Source organism: Somniosus microcephalus, chromosome 1 (genome assembly GCF_052327205.1).
Source record: "Somniosus microcephalus isolate GS21.2 chromosome 1, FLI_Smic_1.0, whole genome shotgun sequence".
Classification (NCBI taxonomy): domain Eukaryota; kingdom Metazoa; phylum Chordata; class Chondrichthyes; order Squaliformes; family Somniosidae; genus Somniosus; species Somniosus microcephalus.
Window position 1 is genome coordinate 398,980,942 of NC_140987.1, and position 22,606 is coordinate 399,003,547.

Sequence of the window (22,606 nt, forward strand, 5' to 3'; positions counted from 1 at the left end):
CATCCCAATAATTAAATAAACTATAAATAACTTTAAAAAACTATTTTAAACAATTAATCAAATTTTTGAAAAAATAATTTTTTTTTAAATCGGGTCTAAAACTACACTTACCTTACTGTAAATTAAAAACAATAAAGCTGTGGAAAAAATGTTATAATTTTAAGTAATAGACCACTTACCTTAAAGAATGAAGTCCTTACGTCTCCTTTTTACATTCGTAAAAAGGAGAGGCCCTTATACACGCGCAAACCTGTGGGAAAAAAAGGAATTTCAGCGTGCATGCGCAGACTCCTGCGCGCACACATTCGTCCTCTGAACCCCTTGGTTCAGAGGACAGGAAATGCCGGTTTTCCGCGCATGCGCTGTGCATGCTGAAAACCAGCACTTCCATCGGGCCCACGCGTGAGTACCCCGTCCGTACTCACGCGTTGGGCCCGGAATTACTGGGCCAATGTATTTTAGCTGATAAGCAGGCTCATTCTTGGAGATGATTATTTTCACCTTTTAATTCTGAGGGGGGAAAGTGGTATGTCTGGTGCTTGCAGGAGTACTCCTCCTGGCCCCACAAGGAAAGTTTAGGCCTCCCCTGCCCCAGGGTCCCCGCTTCACCATTGCGAGGCCCTCCCAAAACTACCTCCCCACAACTTAGCCGAGTGCCGGGAACCCTTTCTTCGGTGCCCGCCGGCGGTCTCCTGCTGCATAATATTCCACTTCCATCCACCAAACAGCTGCTGTTTCCCACTGATTTCAGGCAACTGACCAGGGGCCTGCAGATGAGGCCCGGGAGTTAAAATCGCCCGTGCATCATACAAGAGGGGTTGCCTCTCGCCTTGGCCCCCACCTGCCCGACTCCCGCACAAGTTAAAATAAAGGCATATGTCTTTCACTTATCAATGTTAGTCTTCTAACCTACCTCATACACATGTGCAAATTGACCTAATACTGTGCACTGGATAACAACCATGCTGATCGATCTTAATACTGTAGCTGGAAGTATTTTTTAAATCAATGGATGTTGCTGGCATGAGAAGAATCCATCAGAGCCTTTCTATGTTTTTGTAGTGTACCCAGCCTCACACAGATGGGGTCTCTAGTATTGGTGGCTGAGACCCTCAGAGTAATAGTGCAATGAACATTTCAGTTGTCATTTTATTCTTATGTGCACAAATTCTGATCACTATCAGAGGGTTTTAAGGACTGGACTGGGCGAAGGCTAAACATCAAAGAGATAGTGAATGAGAGAACCATAGAGATGAAGAAAAGAAGCTATCGAAAGAAAACAGTTTTGCATCCAACCTTTTTCTGCAAGCACATAAATGAGAACCAAAACTGGACAGAAACAGTGTTTTGTTGTTAAACTGTTCCATTATTTGCTAATAGGGTTAAATTATGAGGACAGGTTGTATAGACTGATGGTACTATTTCAAAGAAGAGCAGGGGAGTTATTCTCGGTGTCCTGGCCAATATTTATCCCTCAATCAACATCACTAAAAAACTGATATCTGGTCATTATCACATTGCTGTTTATCGGAGCTTGCTGTGCACAAATTGGCTGCCACATTTCCTACATTACAAGTGACTACACTTCAAAAGTATTTAATTGGCTGTAAAGTGCTTTGGGACGTCCTGAGGCCATGAAAGGCACTATATAAATGCAAGTCTTTCTATCTTTTAGACTTGTATTCCCTTGAGTAAAAAAGATTAAGGGGCGATCTAATTGAGGTGTTTAACATGATTAAAGCATTTGATTGGGTAAATAGATAGAAACTATTTCCTCTGGTAGGAGAGACCAGAACAAGGGGGCATAACCTTAAAATGAGAGCTAGGCTGTTCAAGGGTGATGTCAGAAAGCATTTTGTCATAAAAAGGGTAGTGCAAATCTGGAACTCTCTTCCCAAAAGGCTGTGGCTGGTAGGTCAATTGAAAATTTCAAAACTGAGATTGATAGATTTTTGTTAGGTAAGGGTATTAAAGGTTACGGAACCAAGGCAGGTAGATGGAGTTAAGATACAGATCATCCGTGATCTAAATGAATGGTGGCACAGGCTCGATGAGCTGAATGGCCTACTCCTGTTCCTATATTCCTATGTTGTATCTTAGCATATTCAATACAAAGAGGTTTACTGGAAAATATTTGTATGTGAAAAGTATGATCCAGACCCATAATGAAAAAAAGGCCGATAGCAGTCTCCACTTGTATGGTTTTCATTCTTAAAACTGCCAGTTCCAGACAGTGTGATGATGACAAGAAGCTCCAGGCTGGAGCGTATCCGACAGTTCCAATTTGCACAAGTTGAATGTGGCGTGATAAAACCTCACTGAAGCATCCCAAATTAAACTGAAAAGAAATACAGTATGATCATTGACAAGCTTGGCATTTCAGTTCTGGTGTTGTGCTTTGTATTTACTGAATATAAATCCATTGTTAAGTGAGGCATTGAGGTGCTGTAAGAAGAAGTATGTATGCATGCAGGTGGAAGGTGTAGTCACTATTATCTCCACCCCACCTTTTTTTTCTCTGGGTGACACTATTCACGAGTGACCGGGAAGAAAATGCATCATGTAATATTATAAAAGTTAGAAGACTAGGTAACAAAATGTAAGAGAGATAAATAGCATTCATTAAAGACCTTGACCAATTAAACAAATGGCAGATGTATTTTAATGTAAATAAATATAAAAAATAGTAAATATATATATCATGAAGGAATCTTATTTTGAGATAGGCCAGTGTACACAGTAAAAAAGTGACCATTGAATATTAACTGGGAGTATCCACTCAATGTAAAGCAGCTATCGCCAAAGCTGATAAAATACCAAGATCTGTCTCAAGAGCAATTTGATTTTAAGTCAAAGAGAGACCATTTTTAGAATATTGTGGGCATTCTAACCTCCAGAAGACATTGATCATTGATGTTTTGGGGAGGTTTCAGAGAAAAGAAGAAGGAATCTTTGACTAGTCACTCTCACAGGTAGTGAAGACCAAGTGCTGTATTCAGGGTTTGAGGGCAGGGGATAATTGAGCCAAGGAGGGGACTGGCTCCAGTGCATAGCCCAAGAACCACGGCTGAAATCAAATATAATAAGGCACATGCCTCTTCAAGGTTGCAAATCAGGATTCTACGTGGGTTGTAGGACCCCGATGCAAAATTTAGTTTCCCCTTTTAATGTTCAGGAGCAGTCCTTTAAATCTGGTGCTGTGCCAGATATCCTATGCAGAGGGCTCAGTTCATGCAGGGAATGCAGACATTATAATTAGTGGATCTAACACTGAGTTCATCCTATACAATTTCCCTGTGAATTGAGCAGGCTTGTCATCAGTCCTGGTGCCACTGCATGAGAACCCAGAAAATATTGCCTCACATTTTTTTAGAGCTTGAATGGTAGGACTGACTGGGACAGTGCACTGCTTCCATGTTGAATTGCAGCATGAAGTACATTGGGAATCAACAGCTTTCATCTGGTAAGGCAGCAATCTCACTTCAAAATCTATAGATCATCATTTGAAGTGCCAGGATTGCCTTTTGTATCAATCTATTGAGCTTCAGCATTTCTCAGCCATCAATAAGGTGCAGCACCTTGGTAACATTGGAGGGTTACCTCATTCTGCGACAGATAGCTCTAGAGTTGAATTTTCACTGCCCATGGGGAAATAGTTGGTCAGGGCCGCCATGCCATCCCAGTATTACTGTATCATTTATTAATGAGGTGTTTAAGTAATAAATTCTATATGTGTTTCTGCAATATGGAAAGCTCTTTGGACAACAGGGACAGGCAGGTAAAAAGCCAATCGTTACCAGTACATACTCAAAGCTGTTCCAGAGAGCTATTCGCACCAGGTGTGTCTGCACTTGCCTGCATGGTATTAGGGTTTACGGTGTATGTGATACTTCTTTTCATTCAGCCTCAGGTCCATGTCTGTCAGCTGTGTGGGTCTACCCAGAACTCCAAAGGCCTTTGCGAACTTTCCATACTGGTGATGGCACAAGATCAAGATGGACACAAACAACAAGACAGGTAGGATGAAAGAGTGTTAACGGATCAAGAATTATTAACTGATAAAGAAATACCAAGGAGTGCTAATTGATACAGGAGAAGTATCTAATAAAGGAGTATTAACTGACTAAGGATTACTAATTGGCAAAACAGCACAAACTTATAAAGAAGTTATGACAGAGTACAAACAGATAAAGGGAGAAAAATTCGGTTGATTTGCGTCTCACCTTTGCTGTCCCCGGCCTTCTGTGCAGCCCTGCCTGCTTCTCTTGAGTGCCAGGCTCTTTTGCTGGCTCTCCGATCCCTGGTGGTCCAGCTGGGCCCTGGGTTGCGCTGCGCAAGGCCCCTCCCCTTTAGTAAGGGGAGGAAGGCCTGCAATACCGCGGAGCTACCAGTGAATTTCAGGCGTGAAGGCGCTAATTATTTCGGGGCGCCGCGAAGTTAGCGCCCCAAAGGGGGCGCGACCCAATTTTTCCCCCAAAATGTACTAAGTTACAAAACAGTTCTAACTGATAAAGCAAAGTCAATTGCTAAAGAGACACTACCTAATGCTGGAGTACATACTGGGAAAAGAGCACTTAAGTCATAAAGGAGTACCAACTATTAAAAGTGTACCACATGATAAAGAAATATTAAATGACGAAGCAGTCTCGCTGATAAATGGGTATCAACTGATAAATGATTCTAACTGATAAAGGACTGCTAACTGATAAAGGATTGATAACTGATGAAATAATAATAAGTACTACTAGATCAAGTAACATATGAACAATAATGGACAGAAAAAGGCCCACTGGTCTAGCCAGTCTGTCCTACACAATTGTGATACCTTATATACACTCTCCGCCCCACCCAAACACTGAAAACTATCTGAACTCCCGGAGAGGCGAAAAAACAGGCCAATTTGGGGGGGTGGGGTGAATCTGGAAAATTCCTCTCTGCCTCCCCCCCCAGGCGATTGAAACGAGTCCAGGAGATCACTCTGGCCCTGAATCCCCTGACGTACCTACCTTTCGTATGAGGTGATCTCTGCCCCAGCCAGAATCAGGTCCAATGCTCGCTAGAAGGAATTCAGTGAATCGCCATCCACCACACGAGCTGGCAGTCTGTTCCAGAGGTCCACTATTCTATGGGAAAAGAGCCACCTTCTGACATCTAACCTAGATCTGACCTTGTACAACTTAAAATTATGACCCTGGTCCTCCCTAACCTGTTGAATTGGACAAACTATCAACTGGAACACAGTCTATTCCCTTCATCATCTTATAAACCTCGATTAGATCACCCCTGAGTCTACGCTTCTCTAAAATGCAGAGTCCCAGCTCTTTTAGTCTATCTTGATAACTAAGATGCTTTAAACTGGGAATTAATCTAGTGGCACTCCCCTGCATCCATTCTGAAGCCTCAATATTACCCACCATGTGAGGAGACCAAAAATGTGAGGATACAGTAAAGCAAGTCAAAAGTAAAATACTGCGGATGCTGGAAATCTGAAATAAAAACAGAAAATGCTAGAAATACTCAGCAGGTCAGGCAGCATCTGTGGAGAGAGAAACAGAGTTAATGTTTCAGATTGATGACCTTTCATCAGAACTGTATTGTACATCACAGAGACCACCTGAAATCTGCTCTTGTTAATTGCCCAATGACCAAATAGTGATTATTCTCGTTGGCTCAAAGTGGCACCAAGATGATACACTGATTATGGAAGTTTGTAACCAAGTCATTCCCCTGAGGCAAAGGTACACCAATCCAGGGCATTGTTGATAACTGATCAATCAGCCTGACTCATTAATGGAACCTGGATGGGTAGACCTGCCACACGGAGAAGGGATTCTTCCCACTCTGGTCCAGGTAACACTGAAGCCAATGCACTGATGGGTAAGATAACGATGGAACCAGTGCTGCATGCTGGTAAGCTGCACAGTAACCGGGCACACATTTGAGATCATTAAGCCTTGGCTCTGCCAACCTGCACCTAAACTCTCTAAACTTAGTTAAGTTTGAGTGGTGATGTGCCCTATGGGAACAGTGTGCACGTCATACTGGGCAAACAGAAACTGCATCTGTGCAGATTTCAACTTACAGTTCTGTGTAGCCTTAAGAGTCGTAGCAAGGTGAATTGCTCGGTTAAAGCAGCAAGCTTGGTATGGGACCCTTTAGAGTACAGGCTGAGTATATACATGAATAGATACAGCTCCAGTACCTGTGGAAGCTAGGGCACAGTAAGTGAGTCCGCAGTTTTTGAAATAAAGTCTTAAATTTCTTGATCCCCTAATGAACCAGAGTTGTAAAACATAAGAGAATTATTCAACTAATGTTGAAAGTTACTGTAATTTTGAATGTCTTTATTCATAGTTCAAGAATAAGTTTTAGCCAAATACAACATTTAAAATGCTCAGCTGCCTGCTATGGAAATACAGATATATAGCAGTGATAGTACAGGAATTCACAGCTGCCCAATCACAACTCAAAGTGCCTTACCATTGATGCCTACTAACTGATCCAAAATATAATTATTGGGTGATAACCTGCCAAAATTCTAAAACATTTAGAATGCAGCGCTTCACTCAATAACACATGTGAGTCAGACAAATCTTCACCTGTTTATTCTCTCAGAATTATATGTGAAAACTCTCTGATAGCCAGTAAAGACGGTGGCTCGAGGGGCCGAATGGCCTACTCCTGCTCCTATCTTCTATGTTTCTATGAATGCAATACTGATATGTGTCAGAAATGCTGAGGTTGGCCTGCATTAAATAACTTCAAACTGCTTTATAAGCAAGTCAGCCTCCTCAAACATTCAGATCTTTGCGCCATTTATTAACTCATAAACTTTGTCATTTGCAGGCAACTCACTCAGACCTTTTTTTGCAAGTCTTGCTCCTTTAATCAAGGCGCAAACAATACATCAGTTTTTGAAATACTGAGTGTCAAAATGTATATGGTTAAGGAGCCAGCATTCAATGAGCGAGAGAAGCACAGACTTGAGTCAAAATAGCTGAAGTCTTAACAGTAATCATTCCGCAGTGATTGCAGTAAATTAACAAAATAAAATGGGGGTGATGTATCTGGCTTTTAATCAGTCAGAATCTGCCAAAAGATGCATTATGGTGGTTGCCATATTTCACTGGGGAAAATGAAACTTGATTGAGAATTCCCAGAGGTAATTTAACATTGTTGTGTTTATTTATGCTGATTAATTCTTCCAGTCCTGAAAGTACTCTGTAGCTTTCAAAATGTTGTTGACACCTAGTAGAAAAAATGTTTTGTTTTCAACTCAGTAGGGCTATTCAGAGAGCACATATTGCTCACTATTTGACCCCTTCCTTGTTTGTAATGTTTTTAACACTTGGGGCATAGTGACTCGGGCATATACATGATCAAGGGAAAATCAGTGAAAATGTTTAACCCTCCCCAAGCATTTAGACTTAGAATATTATGCTCACCATAGTTTTATTGCTAAGTGATAAAGAATAAACTCACACATTATGGCTCAGATTTTGCTGCCAAAATAATGGCAAGTTTACTGGAGCTGGCCATTATTAATGTGTAAATTGTTTAGGAAGAGATATCTTGTGAATTGCGAATCGCCACAAGCTGCTGGACGATTTGCACCACTCTACTGTTAACGTCGTGAAAACGGCAGCTCGCTGTTAACCTCCCCGTCAGTTTCATGAAGTTGCTGCATTTGCACATTACTTGCCAGTTAACCTCACTGTAGAAAGTTAGGGCTGCTACTTAACAACATAAGTACCTTTTTAATGAGGTAATTTATGTTCCTGCAATGCCAATCAACCTCTACAGCCCAAAAAAGGAACAATTTAAACTGTGGAGTCTCATTCCTAAAGGTTGTAAATTGTTGTTAGTGATTTTTTAAATTTAAAATAACTTTTTTTTTTAATTCTTACTTTTCCTTTCTGCCTCTTTGTTCTCTCTGATTTGACTCTAATTCATCCTTTCTCCATCGTTCCTCTGTTTCTTTTTCAATCTTTAAATCTCATTGATTAAGGAGATACATTGTTGGTCCCGTCATTCACTAAGGTCCCAGGTGCCCCGTAGCCCTTGCCGTGACGTTATCAGCTCACAATTCCAGCAATTTACAGGACAAAAACATTTTGAGCTGAAGGGTGAGGGAAAAATCTAGCTAACGGGGCATGCCGCAAGATGCCCCACTCCAGCAAGATCTGGGCCAATAAATGTAAAAGTTTATTACTTATGTTACAATCTCCCTGGAACTTCAGTGACCAGGCTACAGCTCACAGCATGGAAGTAAGAATAGTTCTAAATTCCCAGGTTGATAATTGCAGCTTCCACAACTTTCCAACAATTAATTTCCCATAAAGCACTCCCATGGTAGCCACAGAAGAATATAAATGTAATCTAGTAATTAATGCAGTCCTTATTAAGAGAGAGTTCAAAAGTCCTTTATATATTTTGTCAGCAGTAATGTTCTTCTGCTTTTCTACCATGAGCTATTCCACTGGATGATGTAAGTTAATAAGTAAAGCAAGAAAGACCCTAGGATTCCATTTACATTTTCATTGGAAAGGATCACTAATACCAGAGAGTCAATAACATTCAAGGTTTATCATTTATTTTTATTGACTTTTGAAGTTCTGTATGTTAGCCCTTTTCTTGCCTGAATTTTAACTTATTGATAACTATTTAACTTGAAATTTCACTTTGAACTTCATTGAAATAAGCAGCAAACAGATCAGGTGGCAATTCTTTGTTTAGCTTTCTGTAACTCTTTCATCCTGCTTAAAGGTAGATTAAATGTTGATTTACTGGTGTGGTGACTAATGAGCACTTCTACTTTTAAATTAACAGAGGCATTGACTGATTGATTTTAAAGTAATAAAACTAGCCTGAAATCAGCATGTGTAATGCCTAAAAATGGATCCTGCCATATTGAAGACATTCATGCCAGCCTGTATTAAAGAAAACTCTAGTGTGAATTGATTTGTGTTCAGTGCAGCGTGGTCAAGAGCATTCAGGTTTAGTCATGACTTTAGCCATCTAAAATTCAGCTCATCTAATTTCAAGCTTGTGAATAATTAACGGTAGATGATCAGGGGAAGTCTCCTAGATCACCATTGGAAATATTACTCCTCCAGATCACTAGGGAATGAGAGGTGTAGACTCTCTCAGGAATTGGAGATACAGACCCACTAGACAAGGTAGCAGTAAATTGTTCAGTAAATATGTTGAATGCACCACTATGTCTTCTGCCAATTGAGATGACAGATCACACCATTAAACTACTTTATAGTGGCTAAACTATTGTAAAATTTAGTAACAACTAAAAATAATTTGCAGAAGCAAAAACAAAGACTAGATATTAAATTGAATACTAATTGGGCCAGACCATGAGAGGTCAATGTCCCCTTTTCAGAATGCTGTTTCCAGAATTCTTTACAATCTCTTAGAAAAGAATAACTTCTTTGGATGAAATATATGAGCTTTTTCTCACTCCTCTGTAAATACTATGCAGCCTTTAAGTGTACCTACTGTGATGAAATATATGCCTTCATCAGCCCCTGTGTTTTACCTGCTTTGTATTGTGGGTACCGCCCCCTTTTTCCTATTGTGTGTATTGGCTACGCCCCTGTCTTTTGTCATATAAAGGTCTCAAGAGCTGTATGAGTCATTCTATCAGACGAACCCGATGTGTAAAGACCTGCAATGTTCTTAGTGATTAAAAGCCTTTAGTTGAATCCTTTTAAACTCCTTGTCTTTGAGTTATCGATGGCACATCAAATTTAATCACTAAAACACCAAGATGGATCGACTCCTGAAACCAGAGCGCTTGGATCTGGACCCCCATGCCTCAGACACAGCCACACAGTTCGGACACTGGTTCCAATGCATCGAATTTTTCATTGCAAACTCATCCACCACCATAGCAGCCGCAACCGCCACCGGAGACGTGAAACTGGGAATCCTGCAAAACTGGGTGAGCCATCGGGTCTCCCCTCTCATCCAAGATGCCACCAGCTACGGGGATGCCTGCACCATTCTGAAGGCCCACTACGTGCGGCCAATAAACGAGGTGTACGCCAGGCATCTTCTGACTACTGGCACGCAGCGGCATGGTGAGTCACTAGAGGACTTTATGCTAAGCCTAAAAGTACTGGGCAGAGACTGTAACTGTAAGGCTGTGTCTGCCATCGTGTACACGGAGGAGCTGATCCGAGACTCCTTTATTGCGGGCCTCAGTTCTAATTACATTCGGCAGAAACTGTTTGAAAAGGAGGGACTGGACTTAAAACAGGCTATGGGTATAGCGCGATCGCTGGATATGGCCCAGAGGAACTCTGAATCCTGTTCCTCAGGCCACGCGGCCCACTCCGCCTCGTGCGCGCCGTGGGGGCCGCCATCTTGGAAGCCATCTTCACCTCCCAGGTCTCAGGCCAGCCCAGCACCATCGGAGCCCCAGCCTCCACCCAGGAGCCCCACTACTGCCGCAATGCATCGGGGCCCGAAATGCTACTTCTGCAGCCAGGACAAACACTCTAGGCATCTGTGCCCAGCGAAGGGCACCACCTGTTTTAAATGCGGGAAGAAAGGACATTTCAGCAAAGTCTGCAGAGGGAACCCCGCCTCCAACTCCACCACCGCCGCGTGCGCGCCGTGGGGGCGGCCATCTTGGACGCCATCTTGTCCACCCTCATGGAGTCCACCATCTTGCCCCGACTACACGGACCTCCAGGACCCACTGGTGGCCTCGATCACAGTGGATCAATCCAGGCCGCATCCGTTGTCTAAATCGATGATGGACATTGAAGTAAACGGGAACAAGGTTAAATGCTTGATTGACTGCGGGAGCACCGAAAGCTTTATTCATCCTAGACTGGTTAAACGACTTTCACTAACGATAGTCCCCACACAGGGCAAAATCGCCATGGCTGATAAGACTCATACCTCAAAAATTACAGGTTTCTGCGCGGTTATGTTGTCGGTAAAAGGCACTGATTACAGAGATTTTAAACTATTGATAATGCCAGATCTCTGTGTGAGCGTGATCTTGGGTCTGGACTTCCAGTGCCACCACCAAAGTATCACGCTTACCTACGGTGGGTCCCAGCCGCCCCTCACAGTCTGCGGTCTGGCTACCCTGAAGGTCAAGCCGCCCTCTCTGTTTGCCAACCTCGCACCCAACTGTCGACCCATAGCGACCAAGAGTAAGCGGTACAGCTGGGAGGATAGGCGGTTCATTGCGTCGGAAGTAGAAAGACTCAAGCAGGAGGGTATCATCGAATGCAGTACCAGCCCGTGGCGCGCCCAGGTAGTAGTAGTTAAGGGTAGCGAGAAGAAGTGGATGGTGATAGATTATAGCCAGACGGTTAATCTATACACCCAGCTAGACGCCTACCCTCTGCCCCGCATAGCGGATATGGTTAACCAAATCGCGCAATACCGGGTGTTTTCCACCATCGACCTAAAATCGGCATACCACCAGCTCCCCATTAGGCTGGAGGACCGTCCATACACCGCCTTCGAGGCGAACGGACACCTCTACCACTTCCTCAGAGCCCCTTTTGGGGTAACGAACGGGGTCTCGGTCTTCCAGCGGGAGATGGACCGCATGGCCGATGAGAACCAGTTAACAGCCACCTACCCATACCTAGACAACGTCACCATCTGCGGCCACGACCAGCAAGACCACGACTCGAACCTCGCGAGATTTCTGAAAACCGCCCTCAGACTCAATCTCACCTACAACGAGGATAAGTGTGTCTTTAGCACCACGCGCCTCTGTATCCTGGGCTGCGTGGTGGAAAACGGGGAAATCGGTCCGGACCCCGACCGATTGCGCCCCCTACGGGAGCTACCCCTACCAAACACTCCCAAGGCCCTGAAAAGGTGCCTGGGGTTCTTCTCCTATTACGCCCAATGGGTCCCCAATTATTCCGACAAGGCCCATCCCCTCCTGAAATCAACGTCCTTCCCGCTCACGGCCGAGGCCCACGCCGCCTTCAACAGCATTAAACACGACATTGAGAAGGCCGCGCTGCAGGCAGTGGACGAAAACATCCCTTTCCAGGTCGAAAGCGATGCGTCCGACTTCGCTTTAGCAGCCACTCTCAACCAGGATGGGCGGCCCGTAGCCTTTTTCTCAAGAACCCTCCAAGGGCCCGAGATCAGGCACTCCTCAGTAGAGAAGGAGGCCCAGGCCATAGTGGAGGCAGTGCGGCACTGGAGGTACTACCTAGCCGGCAAACGCTTCACCCTGCTTACCGACCAGCGGTCGGTAGCCTTCATGTTTAACAACAAAGAGGGGGAAGATCAAGAACGACAAAATTCTCAGGTGGCGGATCGAACTCTCCACGTTTGAGTACGACATAATATATAGGCCGGGGGCCCTCAACGAATCCCCCGACGCCCTATCACGAGGGATGTGTGCCAGCATCCAGGGGGACAGGCTACAGGGCCTCCACAATGGCCTCTGCCACCCGGGGGTCACCCGGCTATTCCACTTTATAAAATCCCGTAACCTGCCCTATTCCATCGAGGAGGTCCGGTCTATGACCAGGGACTGCAGCACCTGTGCGGAATGCAAGCCCCGTTTTTTCAGGCCCGACCGAGCCCACCTGATCAAAGCTACACGGCCATTCGAGCGCCTGAGCTTAGATTTCAAGGGACCACTCCCCTCCACCGACCGCAATGTGTACTTTCTCAACATTGTGGACGAGTACTCCCGCTTCCCATTCGCCTACCCCTGCCCAGACATGACCAGTGCCACGGTCATCAAGTGCCTCGGCAACCTGTTTTGCATGTTCGGCATGCCTAACTACATCCACACTGACAGGGGGGCGTCGTTCATGAGCGACGAACTGCGCCAATGCCTGCTGTCGAAGGGGATAGCCACGAGTCGGACCACTAGTTATAACCCCGGGGTAATGGGCAAGTGGAGAGGGAGAACGCGACAGTGTGGAAGGCGGTCACCTTAGCACTAAGGTCTAAAGGCCTCCCCACCTCCCGCTGGCAAGAGGTCCTCCCAGACGTACTCCACTCGATAAGGTCGCTACTGTGTACTGCTACTAACGCCACTCCTCACGAGAAGATGTTTGTTTTTCCCCGCAAATCAACCTCAGGAGTGTCCCTACCCTCGTGGCTCTCCACCCCAGGGACAGTCCTATTACGAAAGCATGTGAGGGGCCACAAAACGGATCCACTCATGGAGGCAGTACACCTACTCCACGCAAACCCACAGTATGCGTACATCAAGCACGCCGACAGGCGTGAGGACACCGTGTCCATAAAGGACCTCGCCTCGGCAGGAAGCGACGACGACCCATCACCACCACCCCCAGAAGAACCTCCACCATCCCCAGGCTCACCACCCCCAGAAGTACCTGCAACACCCCCAACACATGGGTATGCCCAGGAGGGCACCACGGACTCCCGGTCGGAACCCGAGGTACTGTTGCGACGTTCAGGAGGGACTATCACACCCCCGGACAGACTAAATCTGTAGAAGGGGTGAATGTGATGAAATATATGCCTTCATCAGCCCCTGTGTTTTACCTGCTTTGTATTGTGGGTACCGCCCCCTTTTTCCTATTGTGTGTATTGGCTACGCCCCTGTCTTTTGTCATATAAAGGTCTCAAGAGCTGTATGAGTCATTCTATCAGACGAACCCGATGTGTAAAGACCTGCAATGTTCTTAGTGATTAAAAGCCTTTAGTTGAATCCTTTTAAACTCCTTGGGCTGAAAATTCAGTAGGATTAGCGCCCCATTTGAGGCGCTAGAGGGCCTAGCGCCGGAGTTATGGCCGGTTTGTAAATTCAGTGGGGCCCTGCCATCGGCGTTAGACCGGTTGCGCTGCGCTGGCACTGATGATGTCATCGGTGTGCGCAGCGTCCTGGTTGCCGTGGTGACGGGCCCCAATGCCGAAATTGAGTTGCGGCCGCCTCGCCTGTGGCAGCCGCAACTAACGATGTTTCAGCAGAGTCCTACGCGAGTTAGCGCCGGCGCATTAAGGTCGCGCGGCGGCCGGCCGCTTTCCCGCCGGCCGCCTGCCCGCACCTCCCTCCCCGGACTCCTCCACCGCCCCCCCGCGGAACAGATGCGTCTGGCCTGCGAGCCCGGCACTTCTCCGAGGTGCCGGGCTCATTTTTTTCAAGATTTCAACGGCCAGCGGGCGGGTGCAGGCAGCTCCTCCTTAACTGAAGGAGGAGGCCTGCACTTCCCCAGCCTGCCGCACCGCATCGGGTGCCGCAGCGCCGGAATTGCGCCACAATGCGGCAGTCAGCGCCCATTTCGAGGCGCTGACACCCTCCTGTAGCGCCGGCAGCCGTTTGGGCGCGGCGCTACTGAATTTTTGGCGCGCGCAGGGGGACTTAGCGCCGGCGCTAAATTTCCGGCGCTAAAGCCCTGGCGCGGCGCCAACTGAATTTCTAGGCCCTTGTCTTTGAGTTATCGATGGCACATCACCTACTACTCACCTAAACTGCCTACTGCATCCAACATCACCCTTGGGGCTCAAGGATTACCCAAGGCTTCTTTTGTTTATGACTAACCACCTCCTTAAAACCCTTTTCCAACCCCTTCCATTACCAAGTAGGAAGGCCTGATGATTTTCTTCATCTCTAAGAATGAGACTATATGTATAGCTGACTGTGCTGTTACCTCCCCTTTCTTTCCCCTCGCTACCAGAATCCCCCCAACTCTCTCAATCACTCTAGATCTGATTCCCCATCACTCTGAAGTTTCTTCCGCATCTCCGCACCATGCACTTTTCAAACTCATCTCTTCCATAAAGCTCACCTCCTGATCCCTTGATCCACTCAACTTCTGAACATTTAGGCCGGAATCTTTACCTTGGAGTCGGTTCAGGTGCGTGCGGGCCGCTATCCCGAAAAATTCAACAGTGCGTTCTGCACTGCGCGCTTCACTCAATGGCACCAATTGAAAGAGTCATGCGTGTTTCCCGGCCCAATTAAATGGAGCGGGTCTGATGACGTCACTGATGACTCATTTTCAGTGCTGATATTTAAAGCAGTCTTGCACACATCTCATTTGAAAGTTGCTGTAGCAGTGTTCAAGGTGATTTCAAGAGCTCAAAATTGCTGAATAACATTGACAATTCTGTGGGTCACGAAGACACAAAGACAGAGGGCAGCACCAAGATTTCCAGATGCCTTCCTGGAAGTGTTGGTCCAGGGAGTAAGAGCACGCAGGGAGATCCTCTTCCCTGAGGATGGCAGAAAAAAAACAGCCAAAGAAACAAAGAGGACATGGCTAGAGATCGCAGAGGTCAGCAGCGTCTATGTGGTGAGGAGGATGTGGATCCAGTGCCACAAAAGATGCAATGATCTCATGAGGTCAGGAAAGGTAAGTGCAGTGCCACAGTCACCTACATCCTGGTGTGCCGATCACCCAAACCCCATCACTCTGCCTTCCCAGGCCTACTCCTGTATATCATTCCTTACACCAACCTACCTTGTAGGTGCACTCATCCCTCTCTGTCTATGTGCCTACTCACATCCCCATCTGACTAACCACCAGACAGTCACCCTCCATCCTAATGCAATCATAGCAAACAACACCACAGAAGGAGGCCATTTGGCATTGGCGCCCTCTACAGATGTAACCCATCCATTCCTTACACTCATTCCATCACTCTCACTCAAAGCTCTCTTCTTTCCCTCCTTGCAGGAGAAGTGAGCCTTCAACAACAGGGACATGCAGAGGACCGGAGGTGGCCCTCCAGTCTTCACAAATTTGACTTTAGCAAAGGAGGAGGCCCTAGAAATCTCGAGTTACAAAGCTACTGGTGGTGGGCATCAGAGAGAGGGGGACCTCTCAGCAACCTGGTGACAGAATTAAATCTCATACAGCCACATGGCATACAACAGTCATCCATATGTTTACTGATGTCAGCGGCCAGTGAAATCTCATCATGTGCATAATGGTAACATTACCCATTCTTATCACAACACTTCGATATATCTCTTTACTCTCCCACAGGTCCATCAAGTGCCAACCACCACTGTCCAGCCGGAGAAGGAAGACGATTCCTCAGCGGAATCTCCATTCTCTGAGGGATCACTGTCAGCAGACCCATGCGCAGCCAGCACCAGCGCAGATACACACACCTCGGTGGGTCCCGTGAGAGATAGAGTAGTGTTGTCACTTGGTGTCTCACACATCACAAGTGAGCAAGAGAAGATGCTGTTAACAGGCACAGCAGTGGAGAGTCCTCGCCGGAGGGCGCAGGACACACCAAGTTCTGCTGAGCTGCATGCAGATGCTAAACTTCGGGGGCCATCGAGAAAGAGGGTGATCTTAGAGGAGCAGCAAGAATTGCATGAGGCTCTGGCAGCTTTTGCAGCCATGATGTGTGCTGGGTCAAAATCCTGGAACTCCCTCTCTAACAGCACTGTGGGAGTACCTTTACCACACAGACTGCAGCGGTTCAAGAAGGCGGCTCAACACCATCTTCTCAAGGGCAATTAGGGATGGGCAATAAATGCTGGCCTTGCCAGGGCCGCCCACACCCCATGAACGAATTTTTAAAAAATGTGCAGAGAATGAAGGAGTCTATCTCCAACATAAGCACCACCATCTTGACGATGTGCTGTTCCAGGGAAAGGGTGGCCACCTGCATGAAGCAGCAAATATGCCAGTCTGATGAAAACATGTTTACTGTGAACAACAGATTGCAGACGCTCATTGACCTCATCTTGAGGAGGAGTATTAACGTAGACTTGGCCGTTCATCGCCCCACTGATGTGCAGCAAAGTGCTTTCCAGCTCCTTGCTAGCGGGGAAGTGCAGGTGGCCCATGAGAAGGAATGTGGTGAGAGGGGACATGGAAGTGGGGTCTCTTCTCAAAGCACTCCCACTTCTCTGTGCTGAGTCCCTCTCTCCTGTGGAGCATTAGGTCATTGAGAAGATGGCTAGTGTTGTTGCTGCTGCTGGTGTGGCTGGTGTTGTTGGTGCTGGGGCTCATCTTGGTCCGATTCTGAGGTCCAAGGTGAGACAGCATAAGCGGCACCCATGTTGATCAAATAGATGGCAGGTAAAGTGGAGATCAGAGGCCCAATCCCTCAATGTTCTGATTGTGACTAGCAATGTGCTGAGAGTGGCTTCCGAGGTTGCAGAAATGACCTGCAAACTCCTGACAGCTAAATCTCTGCACAAAATGGTGTCAGCAAGAGCCTTTCCCTTAGGCAAGGAAGCAGGTGTAATGTGGGAGTATTTATGTGTTTTTTCCAGCTGTCAATTAATGGACTCACACAATGGCCCCTGAGCTTCCACCTCCCCTTCACAGGCAAGGTTCCCAAGATGCATGATTCCCATGCGCAAGAAGTTTAAGCCAAAACATGATGTTAAAAAGCCTCTCAAGGGTCTCTCAGTAAGCAGTTAATTACTTCAATGAGGTCACCCACCTCTCTCGAGCGGGTTCGTGACATGCCTCAAAATGCGTCCGAGTTAAATGTGGAAGTCGGCGGGATGACGGCGGGTTCCCAACGCGCTGTCATTTTCCATGATTTTAACTGCCGACCCACCTCCAAACCCGTACACTCGGCACTGGGAAAATTCCGGCCTTAATTTCTCCTCTGACCCCATACTAGCTAAAATTGCTAATGGATCTTTTTCCTCAGACATCATCCCTCTCCCTTTCAAAACCACCGTCATTACCAACTCTTCAACAAAAAAAAATCCATCTTCTTCAATTACTGCCCAATTTCTAACCTTTCCTTTCTGAGATCCTTGAACATGCGGTCATCTGCCAGTTCCATGCCCATCATTCCAAAAACTCCCTGCTTGAATCTCTTCAATCTGTCTATGGCGGTTCTCACAACACCAAGAGTCCTGGCCAAAGTCACAAGTGACATTCTCGGTGACTGTGACCATACTCTGTTGCCCTCTTCGATTTCTTTACACAAGGCACTTGGCCATGTCTTGTTCCTCCGCTCTTCAGTTGTTCAGTGCCATGGCACTACCCTTGCTTGGTTGCACTCCTATCTGTCTGAATACAGCCAGCACATCTATTGCAATGTCTTCTCTTCCTAACCATACACCATCACCTGCAGAGTCTATCCTTGGCCCCCTCCTCTTACTTGTTTACATGCTGCCCCTCAGTGACATCATCCACAGAATCGACTTCCATATGCATAATGATGACACCTGGCTGTACCTCTTCACCTTGGCCCCACAACCTCCCCCATGCTGTCAAATTAGCTGGTCAATATCAAGTCATGGATGAGTAACAATTCCCTCCAACTTAACATTAGGGAGACTGAAGCCATCATTTTTGGCCCCTGACATAAACTCTGCTTGTTTACCACTCACTCTATGGAATTGAACTACAGATCAGCCATGATCTAATTTAATGGCAGAACAAGCTAGAGGAGCTGGATGGCCTACTCCTGTTCCTATGTTCCACTCCCACCCTGGCCACTTGCTAGGGCTGATCAGACCATCCATAACCTTGCCATTCTGTTCCTAGAGCTGAGGTTAGACCCCACATCTTATCCATCACCAAGATTGCTTACTTCTACTTCCACAACCTCTACACCTCTCTCAGCCTCCCAACTACTGAAATCCTCATTCAATTCTTTTCTCACCTCTCAACTCAATTGTTCCAACATGCTTCCGGCCAGTCTCCCATTCTTCATTAGCTCTAATTTTCGAAACCGTATTCATTTGTATCTGGCCAGATGATGAAATGTTGACGGGTTGCTCTGGGGTTTTCCATTATAAATGTTTATATAAGCATTTTAATGTTAAATATTGGCATAAAATGTAACTCAAGAGCATGACCAGAAAGTAGGAAGCAGGTTTTATGGACAGAAAGAGTGTGCCATATACAAGATTTTTAATACTAGTTAATTTCCCATCTCATTGCTGAAAGGATTCGCAAATTTCATGTCTCCCCTGAAGATTTACTTCTGGCTTATTGGAGAAACCCTGGCTGGACTGAGTTTAAAATCCAGGGCTCCAGGGCCCAACAAGATGGCTACGGTCAACCTCATGGCCAAGGCCTGCAAAGTTCAGGTTTGGATTGACAAAGAAGGAATGTTCCAGAAATTAGAAGGCAGACAGGCCTTCTGCATTTATGTATGAGAAGCAAACAGTGGCATTCGGGCCTCTGATTAAAACCCATCAAGGCCGTTTGCACAGACAATCAACGGGTAATAGCTGCATTCAGACCTTCGTTAGCTGACTTCAACACTGTTTGGAAACGATCAATGGGGCATTAAAACCGGAATGGCCCCATCACAAGACCAGTTACACAAAGGAAAACACTTATAGGACGTTTAAAGACCGATTAACCGGCCATGCAGGTCGATGGGCCCAGACCGGTTTCCTTTTTATAGACTTCAACACGTCCAGGTCAGACAAAGAAACAAGCTGATCTGGCAAGTGATAAGGGCTCCCAGAAAGGGGTATAAGTAGTCCCTCGGGAAGCCATCTCTCTCTCTCTCGCCTGGACTCCGGTGCCCTGCCTTACCATCAAGAAGATCGACGATGAAGAGCCCATCCAAGGGAAGCAGGATACCCGCAGTTACCTTTGAATCACTGGGGTATCTCTGCTCTGGGCGGTGAAAACCCTAAAAACATCGGCAGGCAACGGGGCACGGAGCAGGCGTTCTAACATCCGAGACTGGTGAGCATAAACTTTCTGGCCCATCGCAAGACAACTTAGATAGGTGTAAAGGGTGGGAGTTAAGGGGATTGCTAAAATTGTCATTTTAGTCATTTTCTCTCGATGTGTCCGTTTCTCCTCCCCCGCTAAGTGTAATTGTGTTACATACATAGTGATTTTCTCTGTATAGTGTTTATTTTTCTCTATTTTTAATAAACATTGGTTTTCTTTGCACCAAACCACTGGGCTCGTTTTGTTTATATCGCTGCTTGTAATAAGTCCGGTGGTCAGAACCAGAGGGGAAGCGATTCAAACCGCACGGGGCTGGAGCAGCTCAGATACGCCTGACTGGCCAGACACAAACCCCAAACCAAAACCCCCTACATTGCACACAGAAAGTCTTTTAGGGAAGCGGTCTTAGAGAGCAGGGTATAGTTGGACCAGGACATAGGGATGTAATTCAGTCCTTATTTTTATATATTTTGATTTTATGTTATTATTTAAGGTTAAACAGCAAAACTTGGGAAATTTTGGCAGCAGAGAATTCAAATTGCTTGGAGCATTGCAATTATTCTGCAGTATAGACTGAGGGGCTTGGAGCTACGAGATTGAGGCTCTTCAGCACTACCACTCATGGGAGGGTGTAATTATAGTGAGATATATTTGCATAGGCAGTTTCCATTATAAATGTGGATATAAAGTTGACAACAAGATATGGGCAATGAGTGCACATAGATCAAGATTTTTAACATGTTAGAGAAAGATAAATATCAGCCTTTATAAGAGCTATTTGTGTTACAAAAGTGCATGGCAAAACCATATGGATGTCACAATGAATGTGAGGATAAAAAATAGGGTTTGTAGCCAAATGATAAAGGGGCACATCACACCAAACCTGCTTGATAGCTGATGAAGTGGAGATGGTGAAGTATGAGCTGGTAACAAGGGGGTGGCCCTGCTTGCCATACCAGCACACCTTCGCAGGACAGCTTTATCATGCCTGGAAGGAAGCGGAAGAAAACTTTAGGGTAAAACTGACTCCTCTTCTTAGGCAGAAGAAGAGTCAACTTTACCCTAAAGTTTTCTTCCACTTCCTCTCAGGCATGATAAAACTGATAAAGCTGACTATTATATTACTGGTAGTGCCAGCTGCTGCAGTCCTCACAACAGATTGTACATAGCTATATAACTGATCCTGAGATTGTATATTCAGGTCCACATAATCATTGCCAATTAGATGTGCCTCTCCCTGTAAATGTAGTTGGGAGGGTACTGACAAGTGGGTTCAGTCTGTCTCTTTTGCAGCCTGACCTGCTTGGCAACCCTCTATTGTTTATCCTCCTCTTCCTTCAAAAAGCATAAGTGAAGGAGGAATTCCAATTCAGAAACACGTTTTTGCAAAAATGGCAGTCTAAACAGCTAAGTGGACACAGGAAGCAAACAAAATAAATAGCAAGCAAAAATTCAGAAATAGTGTGAAGATGCTGTTATAAATCTTACTGTGGAATTCTTTAAATACATTTCCATTAACTGCAAACCCTAACAGCCCTGGGCTTTGAGCAGGTCGATGACTTGTACTAGCATAAAAATTGTGTGGACATCTGAATAGTCATCAGCGCCTAATATTAATATAGTTAACTGCAAACCCGTGGCCGCTTCTGTCTCCAGTACAAAACCCAACTGGAAAATTGGAAGCTGTACTAAATAGATGGATCCTCTGTCAATTTTTCTGATTGGTTACATCCATTAATCAGGTGTAATCATTTGGAAAAATCTACTCTAAGCAGTCAAAATTGAGTGAAGTTTAGAAAACATGAAACTTGAAAAACAGGCGCAGCGCCATCAAATAGGCCATCTTGTCTGCTCCTTTCACAGCCCTAAAGCCTGATCATAACACCTCAATCAATATGACATCACACACACACCCAGCGGCGTTCTGGCACGAGACATCGTACTGCAAAATTAAACTTCATGGCGTTCATTTCAGACCCGATAAATGGGTGAAACATATACCAATTTCTACCCCAGAGATTCTCTTTGAATTACAGTCCTCCACCCCCCAGGTGGGTTCCATTTCTGCCATTGGTCTGCTAAGATGATAAGGAAGATGGAAAATGATTATTTTTCTCCTGGTTTCATAGACTCATAGAATGAAAGAGCACAGAAGGAGGCCATTCAGCCCACCGTGCCTGTGCCAGCTCTTTGAAAAAGCTCTCTAATTAGTCCCATTCCCATAGCCTTGCCCCAGAGCCCTGCAAATTTTCCCCCTTCAAGTATTTATCCAATTCCCCTTTGATAGTTTCTATTGAATCAGCTTCCAACACCCTTTCAGGCCATGCATTCCAGATCAAAACAACTCGCTGGCATAAGAAAAAATTCTCATCTCGCCTCTGGTTCTTTTGTCAATTACTTTAAATCCTTCTGCCACTGGAAACAGTTTCTCCTTAATTATTCTATCAAAACCCTTCATGAACCCACAGGATTGCAATTCAATGCAAATTAAATAGCTGTCTCCTAATTGCCTAGTTAAATGCATTTCTTGAGTCCAGGGTATGTAAAGTCTTTGTATTTTTTGAGTACAAATAAACCATTTTTAAAGGAGCCTAGAACCAAAAAGTGGAAGTTAATTTCAAGAGGAAGTACTTTTTAAGCTGCTGCCTGCTCTAAGGATTAAATGGTGGCAAAAAGTATTATTGACCTTTAACCTCTTCATTTGCAGTCATGTGATACATGCAGTATCCCTCAATGACATGGAATGTGGCCACCTATCTGCCTTAGCCACTCGACAAGTGAAGATTAAACGGGACCCTGTCTACGGTTTTGGATTTGTGGCTGGTAGCGAGAAGCCTGTGATAGTGCGAGCTGTGTCACCAGGTGAGACATGAAAGTGTTTTGGGGGATTCTTCTTTTTTATATTCAAATGTTTTATCAATCTATGTCTGCATACATCCTTAGCTAACCATGAGGACTTTCTTGTTCCTCTCCTCAGTTATTCTTATAAT

General features: G+C 45.5%; 1 protein-coding gene across 2 annotated transcripts in view; it reads left to right on the top strand.

Moving 5' to 3' along the window:
- Positions 1 to 22,606, top strand: part of frmpd3 (FERM and PDZ domain containing 3) — a 485,785-nt gene that overhangs the window by 216,699 nt on the left and 246,480 nt on the right. Inside the window, exons 2-3 of one of the 2 annotated variants that reach the window (XM_085997856.1) lie at positions 3,905 to 4,017; positions 22,324 to 22,478. In XM_085997856.1, coding sequence (XP_085853982.1) covers positions 3,980 to 4,017; positions 22,324 to 22,478 — 193 coding nt within the window. In that variant the 5' untranslated portion in view covers positions 3,905 to 3,979. Of the gene's footprint in view, positions 1 to 3,904; positions 4,018 to 22,323; positions 22,479 to 22,606 lie in introns of those variants that run through there. The other variant, XM_085997864.1, reaches the window with a different exon arrangement.